Source organism: Salvelinus namaycush, chromosome 10, assembly GCF_016432855.1.
Source record: "Salvelinus namaycush isolate Seneca chromosome 10, SaNama_1.0, whole genome shotgun sequence".
Lineage (NCBI taxonomy): Eukaryota > Metazoa > Chordata > Actinopteri > Salmoniformes > Salmonidae > Salvelinus > Salvelinus namaycush.
The window spans coordinates 18,498,575-18,518,460 of record NC_052316.1 but is presented as its reverse complement, the minus strand read 5'-3'; the positions used below and the strand labels follow the sequence as shown (position 1 = coordinate 18,518,460).

The window sequence follows — 19,886 nt, the reverse complement described above, 5'->3', positions numbered from 1 at the left end:
GGTAAATTGCCAAACTTGGCTTTATACCTGTTCAAATAACACACTCCAGGTGACAGTATGTACCCTTTCAGTTGGTTTGCCAACTCAAATAAGAAAATTGGCTACTTCAAAATTGAGATGGCCTCAATAGCTCTGCCAGAGATACTGTATATAATGACGAGATGGTCAACGCCCTAACAATGGGAGTCATTGTCCCAAGGGCCGAAAAGCAGGCGCTCTGCTTAATGGTCTGCATATAGCTGTATTACCGTTTCGCCTCTACCTCTCTGGCCCTGCCAGTGCTCTCACAGACGTCACAATGGGACAGATATGCGATGTCTATCTAAGTCTATGGTTTGTCGGTTTCTCTAACAAACTTGGCAGTTTTTAGACCTGCCCGCAATGACAGCGTGTAAACCCCACCCATTCAGTTTTGATTAACCACCCTCATTCTCTGTCTTGATTTGCTTTCGATCTGTCAGTGACTTTTCCTCCCAAGTGTAGCCAGCAACAAGGTAGTGAGTGTACATCACACCCGGGCTGACGCGTGATTACCAAGGGGAAAAAATTAAAAGGGGCGATAAACGCACGAAACATTCAAGGCAATGCCCCTTTTGTTGTCAGCGAGCGTTTTATAAGTGTTTGGTTAGTTTGAATCTACCTACATTTTTGGAGGATGATCCCACAATGAAGAACAGCCAAATTGGGCGTTTTAGCTAGCTAAGTGTCATATATGGCTAGCTAGCCTGCCTAGCTATATATTTTAGCCAGCTATCTAACGTTAGCCATACATGTTAGCTAGGTGGTCACGGCTAGCAAATACAACACAAGCTAGCTACAGTACAGTAGCTTGCTATCCTAGCTAGATAAAGCGAGTATTACTATTTTTTTTTTTTTATCTTCGTCGTGTTTTGCCGTTTGACAGCTAGTTAACTAGTTGATGGACAGTTTCACAGAGGCTCTTTGTCACTACTTCGACATTTTATGGTCTTGGTTCTGGGGCGGCTAGGCATAGCATGAGACTGTACAGATGTGGCAGCCAAGTTTGTCCCGTTGTCTCCGGGTCTTGGGTTGGTAAGCACACGGTAATTTAAATGCGTTGGAAGAGTCGTTGCTAGAGAACTACGACATTTAGTTAGAAAGATCTTGGTCATTTTTGGACTGAAACGCTAACTATCCTGTTGACTATGAAGAGCTAGCTAGCTATTGTCGCTGGCTAGGTGCTATCGAGTTTAACTTGGCCATATTAGCTAGTTGTATCTGCCTTGACTAGAGACTTACAAGCTGTCAAATATTTGGTGTAACTGCCCAATGCTAACTCGCGCAAAGGCGTCCTCAAGAGGCCAAACTTCGTAGCTAGCTGGCTACATTTGTTGCATCCACACCACTCATTTATTTTTTACCCTTGGACTGTCCATTCGGATTTTCAAAGGGGATTGGGACAATTATTTGCTATTAAGTGTAAGGTGTGGGCGCCGCATTCAAGTCTGGCGTTTAAATACTGCGGTGATGACTTTAGAATCCATGATGGGTTGTTGCCTGAGCGAGGAGGCGAAGGAGTCCAAACGAATAAACGCCGAGATCGATAAGCAGCTTCGTCGAGACAAGCGAGACGCGAGGAGGGAACTTAAACTTCTTTTGTTGGGTACAGTAACATTAAACCATTCTTCCTCCATACACACACGTTCCCATAATTTAATTAATTGGATGGATGCTTGAAGTCTTATATTATTGGTATGTGATGGCTTTAAATGTCGGAGTCAATTATGCATCATTGCTGAAGTGATACCATTCATCAGGGCATAAATTACACTGTAACTATGTCTAATGATATGAGTGTTGTATTTGATCTATAAGGATTTATAGTATGCAAAACAAGTTGTCCCAAATTACATAACAGCCATGCTGCTGCTGTAAACCACAACGTTTCCCTACGTTATCCGATATGTAAAGCGATTTGACTTTATGATTTGGATGGCATTGTGAGAGCAACTCTGCATTGTTTGTAAAGGATTCGTGCATTTCACGGGAAAGTCTACACCTGTAGTATTTGAAACATGTGACAAATATTTTATTTTGAGGATTCTACTTGAAGCCTCCAGGGCTGACATATCTGAGCTGTATTACAGTGCATAGGACACACATAAGCACCCACCAAATAGAGCCCCACAGTGGACACGTCATAATACCCATAAAACCTAGCATTCTAACACAGAAATGGTTCCAATAGTTTTTTTCACCATTCATTTTTCCCATTTTAGAACCACTTCAAACAAGGTCTGTGTTTCATGTAGGCTTTCCCTGGTGTGACGTTTTGATAACTGTGAAAATTTCTGTGAAAATTGACTTTTATCAATATATTAGGCTTTATTTACTGTGATTTGAATATGCTAATTAGCATCAAAGTAGTCTTCATGCAAGACAAATCCTTGCAATCTCCTGCACGCCATCTCTAGCTGACGCAATTAGTGTATTCATCTTAAGACAAAGCATCACAATCGTATCAAGTACATTTCCCTTCAGTAAAGTATTTATCAGCAAAGTGGCTTTTTTTGGAGGGTGTCGGGAGTGCTGTAAGTTATTTAAGATAACTTCCAAGAGTTACAGTTTCAAAAGATGGGCAGGGACTCCACTGTCCTGACTTTAGGGGGAAGCTTGTTCCACCATTGGGGTGCCAGGACAGAGAAGAGCTTTGAATGGGCTGTGTGGGAGCTTCTCTCCCGTAGGGGCGGGCAGGCCTTTTCAGAGAGAGAGAGAGAGAGAGAGAGAGAGAGGTGCAGACACAGATTCTACCTACCAGGTAGGATGCAATCCAGGAATGTGCAGAGGGTGGAGGATCTGATGGTTCATGGTTTTGAAGGCAGTGGATAGATCTAGGACCAGGGGGGGGGGGGCAAAGCAGGCCCACAGGCCGTACCCGGCCCGCGAATTATACATATATTTTATTTTTTTTATTTTTATTTTTTTATTTTTCTTCCCAATTCCGTGGTATTCAATTGGTAGTTACAGTCTTGTCCCATCTCTGCAACTCCCGTACGGACTCGGGAGAGGCAAAGGTCGAGAGCCGTGCGTCCTCCGAAACACGACCCAGCCAAGCCGCACTGCTTCTTGACACAATACCCGCTTAACCCAGAAGCCAGCCGCACCAATGTGTTGGATGAAACATGCTCCCGGCCCGCCACAGGAGTCGCTAGAGCGCGATGGGACAAGGAAATCCTGGCCTGCCAAACCCTCTCCTAACCCGGACGAGGCTGGGCCAATTGTGCACCGCCTCATGGGTCTTCCAGTCACGGCCAGCTGTGACACAGCCTGGGATCGAACCCGGGTCTGTAGTGATGCCTCAAGCACTGCGATGCAGTGCCTTAGACCGCTGCGCCACTCGGGAGGACCCCGCAAATGGATTTTAACAAACAATTGGTCCCCCCAAAAATGCGGCCCTCTGTTGAATTTCAAAATCCCGATGTGGCCCTTGAGCCAAAAAGTTTGCCCACCCCTGATCTAGGAGGATGAGGGGAGAAAGTCCGCTTTGGCAGAGTGGAGAGCCTCTGACACAGAGGAGAGTGGTCTGTTGAGTGAGCTGCCTTGAAGCCTGTCGGGTTAGGGTCAAGAAGATTGTTCTGAGAGAGATAACGAGAGTTGGTCATTAGCTATTCTCTTATGGAATTTGAAAGCCCTTAATATTGCTAGCAAATGTTCCAGCTGTCTTGATATTCTAGCAAGAAACCATATGGATATAGCAATGCTCAAAAACACACCTGCACCAAAAGGACACGCATTAGAATAGAGAACCATTTGTATAAACTGGCTGATTTTTCATCAGCCCCAAACAAAATTAAGGATGTAATCATAATGATACATAAACTCAGTCACCATCATTGGTAAAGACCAAGAAGGTGGAATCACTTTCCTTAAATGTATCCATAATGGAAAGAGAACTGCCTTTATTAATGTGTATGCTCAAAATGTATATAATCATGTATTTTTTGATTCTCTGAACAGCGTGTTATATTTAACTGAATTCCCACTGTTTATTGTGACAGAGAGGAATGCCATTCTAGACATATCTGGTACAAATCTAATAAGACCACTACAATTCACAGGCAACCAAGTTTCTCCAACATATACTCTTTGATTACAACCTTATTGATGCCTGGTGAGCTTATAACCCTAAAGCAAAAGAGTACTCTTTTTATTAAACAGGCACAAAACATTCTCCCAAGTCGATTTCATACTATTATCTACTCTATTTTCTTAAATCAAGAAAATGGAAATTCAACATTTTAAGCCTTTCTGATCATCATGCTTGTTACTGCCAGATACACATTTCAGAATCTCGTAAAAGAGCCACAAGGTGGAGCTTTAATGTTTCCTTACTACAAAATCCTACTTTCTATGAACAATTTGAAATTGAATGAATTCATAATGATTTACCCCATTTTTCTCCTCAATTTTGTGATATCCAGTTGGTATTTTATAGTCTTGTCCCATCGCTGCAACTCCCGTATGGACTCGGGAGAGGCGAAGGTCGAGAGCCATGTGTCCTCAAACACTGCACTGCTTCTTGACACACTGCTCGCTTAACCCTGGAAGCCACCCGCACCAATGTGTCGGAGGAAACACCATACTGCTGGCAACTGTGTCAGCGTGCATGCGCCCGGCCTGCCACAGGAGTCGCTAGAGCGCGATGGGACAAGGACATTCCGGCTGACCAAACCCTTCCCTAACCCGTACGATGCTGGGCCAGTCTCCCGGTCTCGTGACCGAACCGGGGTCTGTAGTGATGCCTCAAGCACTACGATGCAGTGCCGTAGACTGCAGGAGGCCTAGATTGAGTCATTTAAAAAAATATAAGAACTCTTCTCTCAACTGAGGAATCCGGCTTGCTGGGAGCCCACATCTCTCTCCATGAACTCAAAAGGGTATTGGATAACATGAATAAAGGCACGGTATTCCTCCTGAGGTCTATTTAACACTTTGGAATCAATTAGTTCCACCGTTACTGTTACTTTAAATGATTAACACAGCCATTCACAAAGGTTCATATGGAAGGGATTTAAATACAGCACTAATTCCTCTTTCATTAAAAAAGTTACAGATGCCACACAGTGCTCTCACAAACTCCCTCTATCTTTGATAAACACAGTTTAATATCTATTTTCAAAAATTCTGTCTTCCCGTCTCGAAACTTACCCAAATTTATACATCTGGACCAAAGCGGGTTTATTAAATGATTATCCTCAGAACCTCCGTCTATTACATATCTTACATGCTTCATCAGAAACGAAAGCTCCTTGGGCAGTTCTCTCTTGATGCAGAAAAAGCTTTTGATAGACTAGAAGGGTCATATCTTTAGTCGGTTTTTGAACATATGGGACTTGGCTCCAATTTCATGATTAAAGTACTATATGACAATCCCTCAGCCATAGTAATAACAGGCAATACCTGCTCTGTTCCGTTCAGAATAAATAGAAGTAGCAGGTAAGGTGATCTCACCTCTCCAATTTGTCTATGGAACCCCTGGCCCGGGCGATTTGATAATTGATGGAAATTACTCATCTCTCAATTCTATGGATCACATAATCTCATTTATATGCCGACAATATCTGACATTCTCTAGACAATATATCTCAATCCCTCCCAAAAGCTCAGAAAATCTTAGACAAATGCAGCTCTATTTCAAGTTATAAAATCTAACAATCTGCCCTACTGCCACTCGACCCTGATGGAGGACTCCATCCAATCGTTTCCCATTTTAAATATTTGGGAATAGATTTATTTCCTTCCTTAGATAAAACCATGGCCTGAAACTTTAACAGAACACTCAATTCGACCGCACAAGATGGACTAATATCCCAGTTTCTTTAACCGGCAGATTATCTATTATCAAGATTAATATATTGCCACAGCTGAATTTTTGTAGTTAAATGCTTCCCTTGTCTCCCCCTTCTCGCTATTGGGATTAAATCCATAATGCGGCTTCAAAATGTATATGGCAAGCAATGTTTTCGGCACTGAGCAAATTTCAGATCTGCTGAGCGCAAACTTGAACATTGTGAAAAGTTGGTGCAACTTCCAGCGCGCGTTTACTGTGAACAGTTAGGCTGTACCTGCAATACAGTTTTAAGTGGTCATGTTGGCTACTGTGGCTATTTGATCAACATGTAAGCCTACCAGAGTGGCCTACCATCAAAAAGAATGGAGCTAATGTATCCCATAACATTTTAATATAGAAATAGCTGTTCTATCAATTAGCCTACAGTAGCAGTCAATTTGTGGTGTTCAATGTAGGCCTACATTCCATGAGACTTTTGGAAAAAACATGCATGGCCTGACATGAACCTGTTTATTCACTTGTCCTCCAGACAAGGAGGTGGTGAAAATGTTGGTTTTTGATGCAAGAAACCACTTTACAAAATAAAATGCATTATTATTCCCATACCATGATTACAGAGAATCAGACAAATTATGCTACCCTCTGCCTATTGGCTATTTAGCTTATTCAAGCCTCTCAAAATACAACACTGCCCCTTTAAGACAAAAAAAGCTCTTTACCTGACTTGCTTTTCAAAGATGTCTAGATATGTATACGTTTTGTGCTCTTGTAGGAAGCAATCACTCTCCCATTGCTGACTACAAATTATCTATAACTGGGAAAATAATTCACTAACTAGCAAAGAATATGAACAAAATGTGCACACGTGGCTACATGCAGCTCTCGCTTTGATCTTAAAACAAGTGCATCTACTCACGACCGCTCATGCTGTGAACACAGTCCAGTTCAATGTAAATGGCACAGATCCATATTATGGTGATGCTATATTTGCATGTAAGCCTACTGCAGCTCTGATTGTTTATGCCACACTGGTCTGTGTAGAGTACGGGCTGAGTAGTGCATTTCAATGCAATAGAATCCTACTCAGATTCGTTCTGCCTACAACAAAATCTATTGCATAGTTTGTCTTGTTTCGCTATATTGCATTGAAAGTGGCTAATATTGCATTGATTCAATCAACTGCCACAGTGAAGGGAAACATTGATCGTAATTAACAGGGAAAACTCTAGAACGCTGGTCATCAACATTTTCTGAGTCAAGATCACAGAGTCAAAATGCAAGCCAAGATCTACCGCTCAGATTTTTTTTATAACAGGACTTAAAAAACACAAGGCTAAAACAGTACTGTAGCAATGAGGTTTGTGCAGTAAGCTATAGGCCCAATACATTATCACCGCATATTGGCTTTGCTTGAATTGCCCTGCCAATGCATTGTTGTTCGGCCATTTTAACAAAAAAATATATACACTACCATTCAAAAGTTTGGGGTCACTTAGAAATGTCCTTGTTTTTGAAAGAAAAGCAATTTTTTTTGGTCCATTTAAAAAAAACATCAAATTATTTATTATTATTTATTATTATATTATTTCTGCCTCATGCACAAATTCATGTTACTCTTATGAACAGAGAAAGTGAAATATATAAGTGTTGAATACAAAGTGTTGACAGTGCTGAGTAAGAACTTAAACATGAATTCACTCATAAAAACAGCATCTCTTTGCTGTATTTGTTGTCTCTCTAGTCATGGTTTTAAACATTTTGGAATCTCACAGTATCAACTTTGCTGTAGCTTTCTTTTATGCCTCCTACGATACTGCAGACACTGTCATCTGAGCCATCCAATTGGCCAGCGGTAGGCTTATAGTGCAATTGATTTGCTCTCTGGGCCTGCCCATGAAGGTAGTTTGTATCTTGAGACACATGAAAGAGTTAAAAATGGCAACAGTTCGCCTACCCGGCACAGGGCAGCTGGATCGGGTGCACCTACTGCCAACATCCCGAGACAAAAACAAAAAAATAGGAACAAGGCTTTATCGTTGGGTTTTTTACAGAACATTTTAGGTATTGACTAGGAATGCCTTTGAGATCGAGCGGTTGGTGACCACTGCGCTAGATAGTTGAGTGATGTTCAATTTCGTGCTTCATTTCTGCTCGGCAGTCCAGGGGGAGCTGCGCAGCAGACTCGGGGATACTGCGCGCGCAGCTCAGAGTGAACATTGATTGCAAGGTAAGTGAGCCTGGAAAAAATGTACGAACTTGGAAAGAGGTAGGAGGATTATCCATACCAAACTTCAAATTGTATTTACAGGCGCTAGTATTTCGGCCCATCCTAAATTGGTTTCGACATGATTTTTCCGCCCCCTGGCTGAGAATAAAGATAAATATGGTGTCTCCTATTATCCTGGAAGAGGTGGTATTCACTCATATATCCTATAATGAATGTAAACTTCGCTTTCGTCCAATTATTACTCAATTTCTATTTGTCTGTCAACTATGTTTGACAGCCATCGTCGATGGTGATGACATCGTGATGTCACAAATTTGACTGCACCTCCAGAGTCTGGTGATGGGCAGTGCAGTGAGGACACAGCAGGGCGACATGCCAAATGGCCTGTTCCCTATTTGCCATAGCCTCAATTTTCAATACATAATTATATATACGAAGGTATGTGTACACCCCTTCAACTTAGTGATTTTGGCTACTTTCTCTGAATCCCCTTTCCGATTGTTTGGGGCATCCGGAAAAAAGCTTGTCCGGAGAAGACAAGTTGAGCGCTACCATCAGTCCTGTGTCATGCCAACAGTAAAGCATCCTGAGACCATTCATGTGTGGGGTTGCTTCTCAGCCAAGGGAGTGGACTCACTCACAATTCTTCCTAAGAACACTCCCGGGTGGCACAGTGGTCTAGGGCACTGCATCGCAGTGCTAGCTGCGCCACCAGAGTCTCTGGGTTCGCGCCCAGGCTGGGCTGGGTTCGCGCCCAGGCTCTGTCGCAGCCGGCCGCAACCGGGAGGTCCGTGGGGCGACGCACAATTGGCATAGCGTCGTCCGGGTTAGGGAGGGTTTGGCCGGTAGGGATATCCTTGTCTCAGTATGTAAAATGTAATAAAATGTATGCACTCTACTGTAAGTCGCTCTGGATAAGAGCGTCTGCTAAATGACTAAAATGTAAAATGTAAATGTAAACACAGCCATGAATAATTAATGGTACCAACACATCATCCGAGATCAACTTCTCCCAACCATCCAGGAACAGTTTGGTGATGAACAATGCCTTTTCCAGCATGATGGAGCACCTTGCCATAAGGCAAAAGTGATATCTAAGTGGCTCGGAACAAAACATCGATATTTTGGGTCCATGGCCAGGAAACTCCCCAGACCTTAATCCCATTGAGAACTTGTGGTCAATCCTCAAGAGGCGGGTGGACAAACAAAACCCCACAAATTCTGACAAACTCCAAGCATTGACTATGCAAGAATGGGCTGCCATCAGTCAGGATGTGGCCCAGAAGTTAATTGACAGAATGCCAGGACGGATTGCAGAGGTCTTGAAAAAGAAGGGTCAACACTGCAAATATTGACTCTCTGCATCAACTTCATGTAATTGTCAATAAAAGCCTTTGACACTTATGAAATGCTTGTAATTATGCTTCAGTATTCCATGGTAACATCTGACAAAAATATCTGAAGACACTGAAGCTGCAAACTTTGTGGAAATAAATATTTGTGTCATTCTCAAAACTTTTGGCCACGACTGTACACATGGTTAGCAGATGTTAATGCGAGTGTAGCGTAATGCTTGTGCTTTAGTTCCGACCATGCAGTAGTATCTAACAAGTAATCTAACAATTTCACAACAACTACCTTATACACACAAGTGTAAATGAATGAATAAGAATATGTACATAAAAATCTATGGATGAGCAATGGCCGAATGGCATAGGCAAGATGCAGTAGATGGTATAGAGTACAGTATATACATATGAGTAATGTAGGGTATGTAAACATTATATAAAGTGGCATTGTTTAAAGTGGCTAGTGATACATTTTTACATAATTTCCATCAATTCCCATTATTAAAGTGGCTGGAGTTGAGTCAGTATGTTGGCAGCGGCCACTAAATGTTAGTGGTGGCTGTTTAACAGTCTGATGGCCTTGAGATAGAAGCTGTTTTTCAGTCTCTCGGTCCCTGCTTTGATGCACCTGTACTGACCTCGCCTTCTGGATGATAGCGGGGTGAACAGGCAGTGGCTCGGGTGGTTGTTGTCCTTGATGATCTTTATGGCCTTCCTGTGACATCGGGTGGTGTAGGTGTCCTGGAGGGCAGGTAGTTTGCCCCCGGTGATGCGTTGTGCAGACCTCACTACCCTCTGGAGAGCCTTACGGTTGTGGGCAGAGCAGTTGCCGTACCAGGAGGTGATACAGCCCGACAGGATGCTCTCAATTGTGCATCTGTAGAAGTTTGTGAGTGCTTTTGGTGACAAGCCGAATTTCTTCAGCCTCCTGAGGTTGAAGAGGCGCTGCTGCGCCTTCTTCACAACGCTGTCTGTGTGGGTGGACCAATTCAGTTTGTCCGTGATGTGTACACCGAGGAACTTAAAACTTTCCACCTTCTCCACTACTGTCCCGTCGATGTGGATAGGGGGGTGCTCCCTCTGCCATTTCCTGAAGTCCACAATCATCTCCTTTGTTTTGTTGACGTTGAGTGTGAGGTTATTTTCCTGACACCACACTCCGAGGGCCCTCACCTCCTCCCTGTAGGCCGTCTCGTTGTTGTTGGTAATCAAGCCTACCACTGTAGTGTCGTTCGCAAACTTGATGATTGAGTTGGAGGCGTGCATGGCCACGCAGTCGTGGGTGAACAGGGAGTACAGGAGAGGGATCTGAACGCACCCTTGTGGGGCCCCAGTGTTGAGGATCAGCGGGGTGGAGATGTTGTTACCTACCCTCACCACCTGGGGGCGGCCCGTCAGGAAGTCCAGGACCCAGTTGCACAGGGCGGGGTCGAGACCCAGGGTATCGAGCTTGATGACGAGTTTGGAGGGTACTATGGTGTTAAATGCTGAGCTGTAGTCGATGAACAGCATTCTCACATAGGTATTCCTCCTGTCCAGATGGGCTAGGGCAGTGTGGTTACGATTGCGTCGTCTGTGGACCTATTGGGTCGGTAAGCAAATTGGAGTGGGTCTAGGGTGTCAGGTAGGGTGGAGGTGATATGGTCCTTGACTAGTCTCTCAAAGCACTTCATGATGACGGAAGTGAGTGCTATGGGGCGGTAGTCGTTTAGCTCAGTTACCTTAGCTTTCTTGGGAACAGGAACAATGGTGGCCCTCTTGAAGCATGTGGGAACAGCAGACTGGGATAAGGATTGATTGAATATGTCCTTAAACACACCAGCCAGCTGGTCTGCGCATGCTCTGAGGACGCGGCTGGGAATGCCGTCTGGGCCTGCAGCCCTGCGAGGGTTAACACGTTTAAATGTTTTACTCACCTCGGCTGCAGTGAAGGAGAGCCCGCAGGTTTTGGTAGCGGGCCGTGTCAGTGGCACTGTATTGTCCTCAAAGCGAGCAAAAAAGTTATTTAGTCTGTCTGGGAGCAAGACATCCTGGTCCGCGACGGGGCTGGTTTTCTTTTTGTAATCCGTGATTGACTGTAGACCCTGCCACATACTTCTTGTGTCTGAGCTGTTGAATTGCAAATCTACTTTGTCTCTATACTGGCACTTAGCTTGTTTGATTGCCTTGCGGAGGGAATAGCTACACTGTTTGTATTCAGTCATGTTTCCGGTCACCTTGCCCTGGTTAAAAGCAGTGGTTCGCGCTTTCAGTTTCACGCGAATGCTGCCATCAATCCACGGTTTCTGGTTTGGGAATGTTTTAATCGTTGCTGTGGGTACGACATCGTCAATGCACTTTCTAATGATCTCGCTCACCGAATCAGCGTATTCGTCAATGTTGTTATTGGACGCAATGCGGAACATATCCCAATCCACGTGATCGAAGCAGTCTTGAAGCGTGGAATCAGATTGGTTGGACCAGCGTTGAACAGACCTGAGCGCGGGAGCTTGCTGTTTTAGTTTCTGTTTGTAGGCTGGAAGCAACAAAATGGAGTTGTGGTCAGCTTTTCCGAAAGGAGGGCGGGGGAGGGCCTTATATGCGTCGCGGAAGTTAGTATAACAATGATCCAAGGTTTTACCAGCCCTGGTAGCACAATCGATATGCTGATAGAATTTAGGGAGTTTTGTTTTCAGATTAGCCTGTTAAAATCCCCAGCTACGATGAATGCAGCCTCAGGGTGTGTGGTTTCCAGTTTACATAAAGTCAGATAAAGTTCGTTCAGGGCCATCGACGTGTCTGCTTGGGGGGGAATATATACGGCTGTGATTATAATCGAAGAGAATTCCCTTGGTAGATAATGCGGTCGACATTTGATTGTGAGGAATTCTAAATCAGGTGAACAGAATGACTTGAGTTCCTGTATGTTGTTATGATCACATCACGTCTCGTTAATCATAAGGCATACACCCCCGCCCCTCTTCTTACCAGAAAGATGTTTGTTTCTGTCGGCGCGATGCGTGAAGAAACCAGCTGGCTGCATCGACTCCGTTAGCGTCTCTCGAGTGAGCCATGTTTCCGTGAAGCAAAGAACGTTACAATCTCTGTCTCTCTGTAATGTTACCCTTGCTCGGATTTCATCAACCTGGTTGTCAAGAGACTGGACATTGGCGAGTAGTATGCTAGGGAGTGGAGCGCGATGTGCCCGTCTCCGAAGCCTGACCAGAAGACCGCTTCGTTTGCCCCTTTTACGGCGTTGTTGTTTAGGGTCGCCGGCTGGGATCAGATCCATTGTACTGGGTGGAAGGCAAAACACAGGATCCGCTTCGGGAGAGTCATATTCCTGGTTGTAACGATGGTGAGTTGACGTTGCTCTTATATTCAGTAGTTCCTCCCGACTGTATGTAATGAAACCTAAGATTACCTGGGGTACCAATGTAAGGAATAACACACAAAAAAACAAAATACTGCATAGTTTCCTAGGAACGCGAAGCGAGGCGGCCATCTCTGTCGGCGCCGGAAGTACTCTTGCATCATGCAGCCCGACATACAGTGCATTCGGAAAGTAATCAGGCCCCTTTTTCCACATTTTGTTACGTTACAGCCTTATTCTAAAATTGATTAAATAATATTTTTTTCTCAATATACACACACTACCCCATAATGACAAAGCAAAAACACGTTTTTAAAAATAAAATAAAAACTTTATTTACATAACTATTCAGACCCTTTGCTATGAGACTCGAAATTGAGCTCACATACATCCTGTTTCCATTAATCATCTTTTGAGCTGTTTCTACTACTTGATTGGAGTCCACCTGTGGTAACTTCAATTGATTAGACATGATTTGGAAAGGTACACATGTTGACAGTGGATGTCAGAGCGAAAACCAAGCCATAAGGTTGAAGGAATTGTCCGTAGAGCTCCGAGACAGGGTTGTGTCGAGGCACAGATCTGGGGAAGGACACTAAAACATTTATGCAGCATTTAAGGTACCCAAGAACACAGTGGCCTCCATTCAAGAAGTTTTGAACCACCAAGTCTCTTCCTAGAGCTGGCTGCCCGGCCAGACTGAGCAATCAGGGAAGAAGGGCCTTGGTCAGGGAGGTGACAGCGCTACAGGGAGCCCGGACAGATAGCTGATCGTCCTCGCAGTGGCAGACCACGTGTAACAACACCTGCACAGGATCGGTACATCTGAACATCACACCTGCGGGACAGGTACAGGATGGCAACAACAACTGCCCGAGTTACACCAGGAACGCACAATCCCTCCATCAGTGCTCAGACTGTCCGCAATTGGCTGAGAGAGGCTGGACTGAGGGCTTGTAGGCCTGTTGTAAGGCAGGTCCTCACCAGCCATCACCGGCAACAACGTCGCCTATGGGCACAAACCCACCGTCGCTGGACCAGACAGGACTGGCAAAAAGTGCTCTTCGTTGACGAGTCACGGTTTTGTCTCACCAGGGGTGATGGTCGGATTCGCGTTTATCGTCAAAGGAATGGGCATTACACCAAGGCCTGTACTCTAGAGCGGGATTGAGGTGGAGGGTCCGTCATGGTCTGGGGCGGTGTCACAGCACCATCGGACTGAGCTTGTTGTCATTGCAGGCAATCTCAACGCTGTGCGTTACTGGGCGGCAGGGCGCGTAGTGGTTAGAGCATTGGACTAGTAACCTGAAGGTTGCAAGATCGAATCCCTGAGCTGACAAGGTAAAAATCTGTCGTTCTGCCCCTGAACAAGGCAGTTAACCCGCTGTTCCTAGGCCGTCATTGAAAATAAGAATTTGTTCTTAACTGACTTGCCTAGTTAAATCAAGGTAAAATAATAATTTAAAAAAATTAACAGGGAAAACATCCTCCTCCCTCATGTGGTACACTTCCTGCAGGCTCATCCTTATATGACCCTCCAGCATGACAATGCCACCACGCACAGAACGAGCAATATGGCTGATTTCCTGCAAGACAGGAATGTCAGTGTTCTGCTAAGAGCCTGGATCTCAATCCCATTGAGCACGTCTGGGACCTGTTGGCTTGGAGGGTGTGGGCTAGGGCCATACCCCCAAGAAATGTCCTGGAACTTGCTGGTGCCTTGGTGGAAGAGTGGGGTAACATCTCACAGAACTGGCAAATCAGAACTGGCAAATCTGGTGCAGTCCATGAGGAGGAGATGCACTGCAGTACTTAATGCAGCTGGTGGCCACACCAGATACTGACTGTTACTTTTCATTTTGACCCCCCCTTTGTTCAGAGACACATTATTCCATTTCTGTTAGGCACATGTCTGTGGAACTTGTTCAGTTTATGTCTCAGTTGTTGAATATTGTTATGTTCATACAAATATTTACACATGTTAAGTTTGCTGAAAATAAAAGCAGTTGACAGTGAGAGGACGTTTCTCTCAGTTTATCATACGTTTATCATATTTATCATATTGTACGTTTTGCAAATTCATAACATATAATACAAATTTTAATTTGTAATATTTCATACGAAATGGGTGATGGACATCCAGAAATTACTACATACCATTCGAAACATAACATATCATACTAAATTGAGTGTCTCGGGTTTACATATAGAATTATATGAAATGCTCGGAGACGAGGTTGGGAGAACTGCAACAGTCGTCTGTGGTTTCACCTGTTACATTTTCATTCAGGACAGACAGTGGGTGTGTCTGTCGGAGTGCTTGTTTGGTAATGTTCTTGTACACAACTTTTTAGTTAGCTAGCTGTAATTATAGGTCAAGACAGATGCTTATCTAGCCCCTGTGCTATAGTTCATAGTACTATTTTGACATCGTTGAAGACATTGCTCACTGGAACAGGAAGTGTATTTAGGCTGCTGAGCGCTTGACTCAGATCCCAGGCAGCTCCACCTGTTGATGTCCAGGAGGAGTTCTCCTCTGGCTAATGAGGCTGCTCTGCTGTGAGTGAATGTATGTCCCCATGCCCCTCTGCCTCCCACAGGGTGGCCCATCTCCCTCCACAGTGCCAGGGAGCACATCCGCTGACACACAAAATGATAATAAAAAGAGTGATAGTAACAGAAGGTATAAATTACACAAGAATGGAGCTATATACAGGGAGCACCAGTACCAGAAGAATGTGCAGGGGTATGAGGTATATATGTACAGGGTAAAGTGACTAAGCTTTAGGAAAGGATGATGATGGTAGTAATAATAATAGTAAAATAAAGAACAGTAGCAGCATTTGGAAAGTATTTCGACACCTTGACTTTACCAACACTTTACCAACATTTTGGATGAATTTTTTTTATTTTTACTAATCAATTTACAGACAATACCCCATAATGACAAAGCAAAAACAGGTTTTTAGATTATTTTGCCAATGTATTAAAAATAAACAAATCCAATTTGACATAAGTATTCAGACCCTTAACTCAGTACTTTGTTGAAGCACCTTTGGCAGCGATTACAGCCTTGAGTCTTCTTGGGTATGATGCTATAAGCTTGGCACACCTGTATTTGGGCAGTCCCCTGTCCCCCCCATTCTTCTCTGCAGATCCTCTCAAGCTCGGTCAGGTTGGAAGGGGAGTGTTGCTGCACAGCTATTTAGGTCTCTGGTCTCCAGATATGTTCGATCAGGTTCAAGTCCGGGGTCTGGCTGGGACACTCAAGGACATTGAGACTTGTCCCGAAGCCACTCCTGCGTTTTCTTGGCTGTGTGCTTAGGATTGTTGTCCTGTTGGAAGTTGAACCTTCACCCTAGTCTGAGGTCCTGAGCTCCCTGGAGCAGGTTTTCATCAAGGATCTCTCTGTACTTTGCTCTGTTTATTTTTCCCTCGATCCTGACTAGTCTCCCAGTCCCTGACGCTGAAAAACATCCCCACAGCATTTTGCTGCCCCCACCATGCTTCCCCGTAGGGATGGTGCCAGGTTTCCTCCAGACGTGATGCTTGGCATTCAGGCCAAAGAGTTTCATCAGACCAGAGAATCTTGTTTCGCATGGTCTGAGAGTCCTTTAGATGCGTTTTGGCAAACTCCAAGTGGGCTGTCGTGCCTTTTACTGAGGGGTGGCTTCCGTCTGGCCACTCTGCCATAAAGGCCTGATTGGTGGAATGCTGCAGAGATGGTTGTCCTTCTGGAAGGTTCTCCCATCTCCACAGAGGAACTCTGGAACTCTATACCAGTGTCCATCAGGTTCTTGGTCACCTCCCTGACCAAGGCCCTTCTCCCCTGATTGCTCAGTTTGGCCGGGCGGCCAGCTCTAGGAAGTGTCTTCCTGGTTCCAAACTTCTCCTATTTAAGGATAATGGCGGCCACTGTGTTCTTGGGACCTTAAATGCTGCAGAAATGTTTTGGTACCCATCCCCAGATCTGTGCCTCGACACAATCCTGTCTCGGAGGTCTACGGAAAATCCCTTCGACCTGGTTTGGTTTTTGCTCTGACATGCCGTGTCATCTGTGGGACCTTATATAGACAGTTGTGCCTTTTCCAAATCATGTCCAATCAATTGAATTTACCACAGGTGGAATATATGTACAGTTGAAGCCGGAAGTTTACATACACCTTAGCCAAATACATTTGAACTCCGTTTTTCACAATTCCTGACATTTAATCCTAGTAAAAATTCCCAGTTTTAGGTTAGGATCACCACTTTATTTTAAGAATGTGAAATGTCAGAATAATAGTAGAATGATTTCAGCTTTTCTTTCATCACATTCCCAGTGGGTCAGTAGTTTAAATACACTCAATTAGTGTTTGGTAGCATTAACTTTAAATGGTTTAACTTGGGTCAAACGTTTTGGGTAGCCTTCCACAAGCTTCCCACAATAAGTTGAGGGAATTTTGGCCCATTCCTCCGGACAGAGCTGGTGTAACTGAGACAGGTTTGTAGGCCTCCTTGCTCGCACACGCTTTTTCAGTTCTGCCCACACATTTTCTATGGGATTGAGGTCAGGGCTTTGTGATGGCCACTCCAATACCTTGACTTTGTTGTCCTTAAGCCATTTTGCCACAACTTTGGAAGTATGCTTGGGGTCATTGTCCATTTGGAAGACCCATTTGCGACCAAGCTTTAACTTTGTGACTGATGTCTTGATGTTACTTAAATATATCCACAATTTTCCTGCCTCATGATGCCAACTATTTTGTGAAGTGCACCAGTCCCTCCTGCAGCAATGCACCCCCACAACATGATGCTTCCACCCCCGTGTTTCACGGTTGGGATGGTGTTCTTCGGCATGCAAGCCTCCCCCTTTTTCCTCCAAACATAACGATGGTCATTATGGCCAAACAATTCTATTTTTGTTTCAACAGACCAGAGGACATTTCTCCAAGAAGTACAATCTTTGTCCCCATGTGCAGTTGCAAACTGTAGTCTGACTTTTTTATGGTGGTTTTGGAGCAGTGGCTTCTTCCTTGCTGAGCGGCCTTTCAGGTTATGTCGATATAGAACTCGTTTTACTGTGGGTATACATACTTTTGTACCCGTTTCCTCCAGCATCTTCACAAGGTCCTTTGCTGTTGTTCTGGGATTGATTTGCACTTTTTGCACCAAAGTACGTTCATCTCTAGGAGACAGAACACGTCTCCTTCCTGAGCGGTATGATGGCTGCTTGGTCCCATGGTGTTTATACTCGCTTACTATTGTTTGTACAGATGAACGTGGTACCTTCAGGCGTTTGGAAATTGCTCCCAAGGATGAACCAGACTTGGAAGTCAACAATTTTTTTTCCTGAGGTCTTGGCTTATTTCTTTTGATTTTCCTATGATGTCAAGCAAAGAGGCATTGAGTTTGAAGGTAGGCCTTGAAATACGTTCAGAAGTACACTTCCAGTTGACTCATGATGTAAATTAGCCTATCAGAAGCGTCTAAAGCCATGACATAATTTTCTGGAATTTCCAAACTGTTTATTAAAGGCACAGTCAACTTAGTGTGTGCAAACTTCTGACCCATTGGAATTGTGAGAAATCTTTCTGTAAACAATTGTTGGAAAAATTACTTGTGTCATATACAAAGAAGATGTCCTAACCGACTTGCCTAATCTATAGTTTGTTAACAAAAATTTGTGGAGTGATTGAAAAACAAGTTTTGATGACTCCAACCTAAGTGTATGTAAACTTCCGACAGTTGAAGTCGGAAGTTTACATACACATAGTCATGGTTAGATTTGCCGAAGGGAGGATGATTGAGGGCCTTATGTGCGTTTCTGTGGGTAGAATACAAGTGGTCTAGAGTTTTAGTGTCCCTAATGGCACAGGAGACGTGTTGGTAAACTCTCTTGGTATATTAAAGGGTCTGCAGCTTACCATGAGGTATTCTATTTCAGGTGAGCAAAAGCTCGAGATTTCTTTCACACTTGGAAGCAGCGCACCAGTTGTTGTTTATGAACACGCACCCCTCCCCCTTTGGACTTGCCCATGTTCGGCTTCGTTCGATCTTGCTGCTGCATGGAGAAACCACTGAGTCCTACTTACATGGTCATCTAACCACGTCTCTGCAAGGCATCTAATGCAGCTTTTCAAGTCTCTCAGATTGTCTCGAACGAAGTTAATCCATCTTCTCAAGTGACTGGACATTTGTGAATAGAATGGAGGGGAGTGCCGGTTTATATTATCTTCATCTCAATCTCACCAGGATGCCGGCACGTCTCCCGCATTTACACCTGCAGCTTTTTGGTGGCCCATGACACAAAGGAATTGAACAAGGGAACAGCAGTCAGGAGTTGAAGTTGGATTTTAGGTCAAAAATCAAGGTAACTATCGATCTGTTGTCCAGTAGTGCTTGGTGGTATGATAATAGTATGACATTTTCTGTAAAAAATAATAATAATAATAATCTGAACACAAAAAGTCACTAAATAACAGACTTGTTGGAACTCGTAAGAACTCGCCCTTATCTGTCGGCGAAACCCTCCGAGATGTGTGTGTTAGAGCTGAGTGCCAGGACTTGGGCATTTTCACACATGGATCTCTGCTCTGTGTTCCCGCTGACAGTGACTGGAGAGGGTTCTGAGCTGACTCTTGCCGTGGCTGTGCCTATCTCCCGGTGTGCCAGTAAAAGTAATGTTGGCTCCACTGGTAAAGCCTCCCCCCCCCCCCCCCCCCCCCCCGGCCTCAAGCTGTTACACACATAAACACACCCCACTGCACTGTCACTCTAAACATGACCCAGATCCACAGAGGAAGCCCTCTGCTCTGTTTTGTATCCAGTTTCCCTATATTTTCTTCAGTTAGGGCACAGTGATCCCCGAGTCGGCATCCAGGCTTGTAAATATCAAAGGCTTCTACAGAAACCAACTGAAGGCATACGTTTAGTGTGAAAACAGCGCTAATTTGGGAATCCTATCCTGCCTGAGTTATTTCAGGGGAAACTCTGGGACAAGTCCAGAGATGCACACCTTTTATTAGATGTGGTTGCTGCTTGTGTCAGTGATGACCAGTGCTTTCGTTATATGACCGAGTCGGATCTACCCTAGATATTTCTAGGGCTGGTGTCATTCTCAACCGGCACTGACTCTGCTCTGTTCAGGGAAGTAATGGCTTAATT

General features: G+C 44.3%; 1 protein-coding gene across 2 annotated transcripts in view; it reads left to right on the top strand.

The window, feature by feature from the left end:
• Positions 1–478: 478 nt before the first annotated feature.
• Positions 479–19,886, top strand: part of LOC120054794 (guanine nucleotide-binding protein subunit alpha-11-like) — a 75,209-nt gene continuing 55,801 nt past the window's right edge. For both annotated transcript variants that reach the window (XM_039002420.1, XM_039002421.1), the window contains exon 1: positions 479–1,624. In XM_039002420.1, the coding sequence (XP_038858348.1) occupies positions 1,489–1,624 (136 nt within the window). In that variant the 5' untranslated portion in view covers positions 479–1,488. The remainder of the gene's footprint in view (positions 1,625–19,886) is intronic.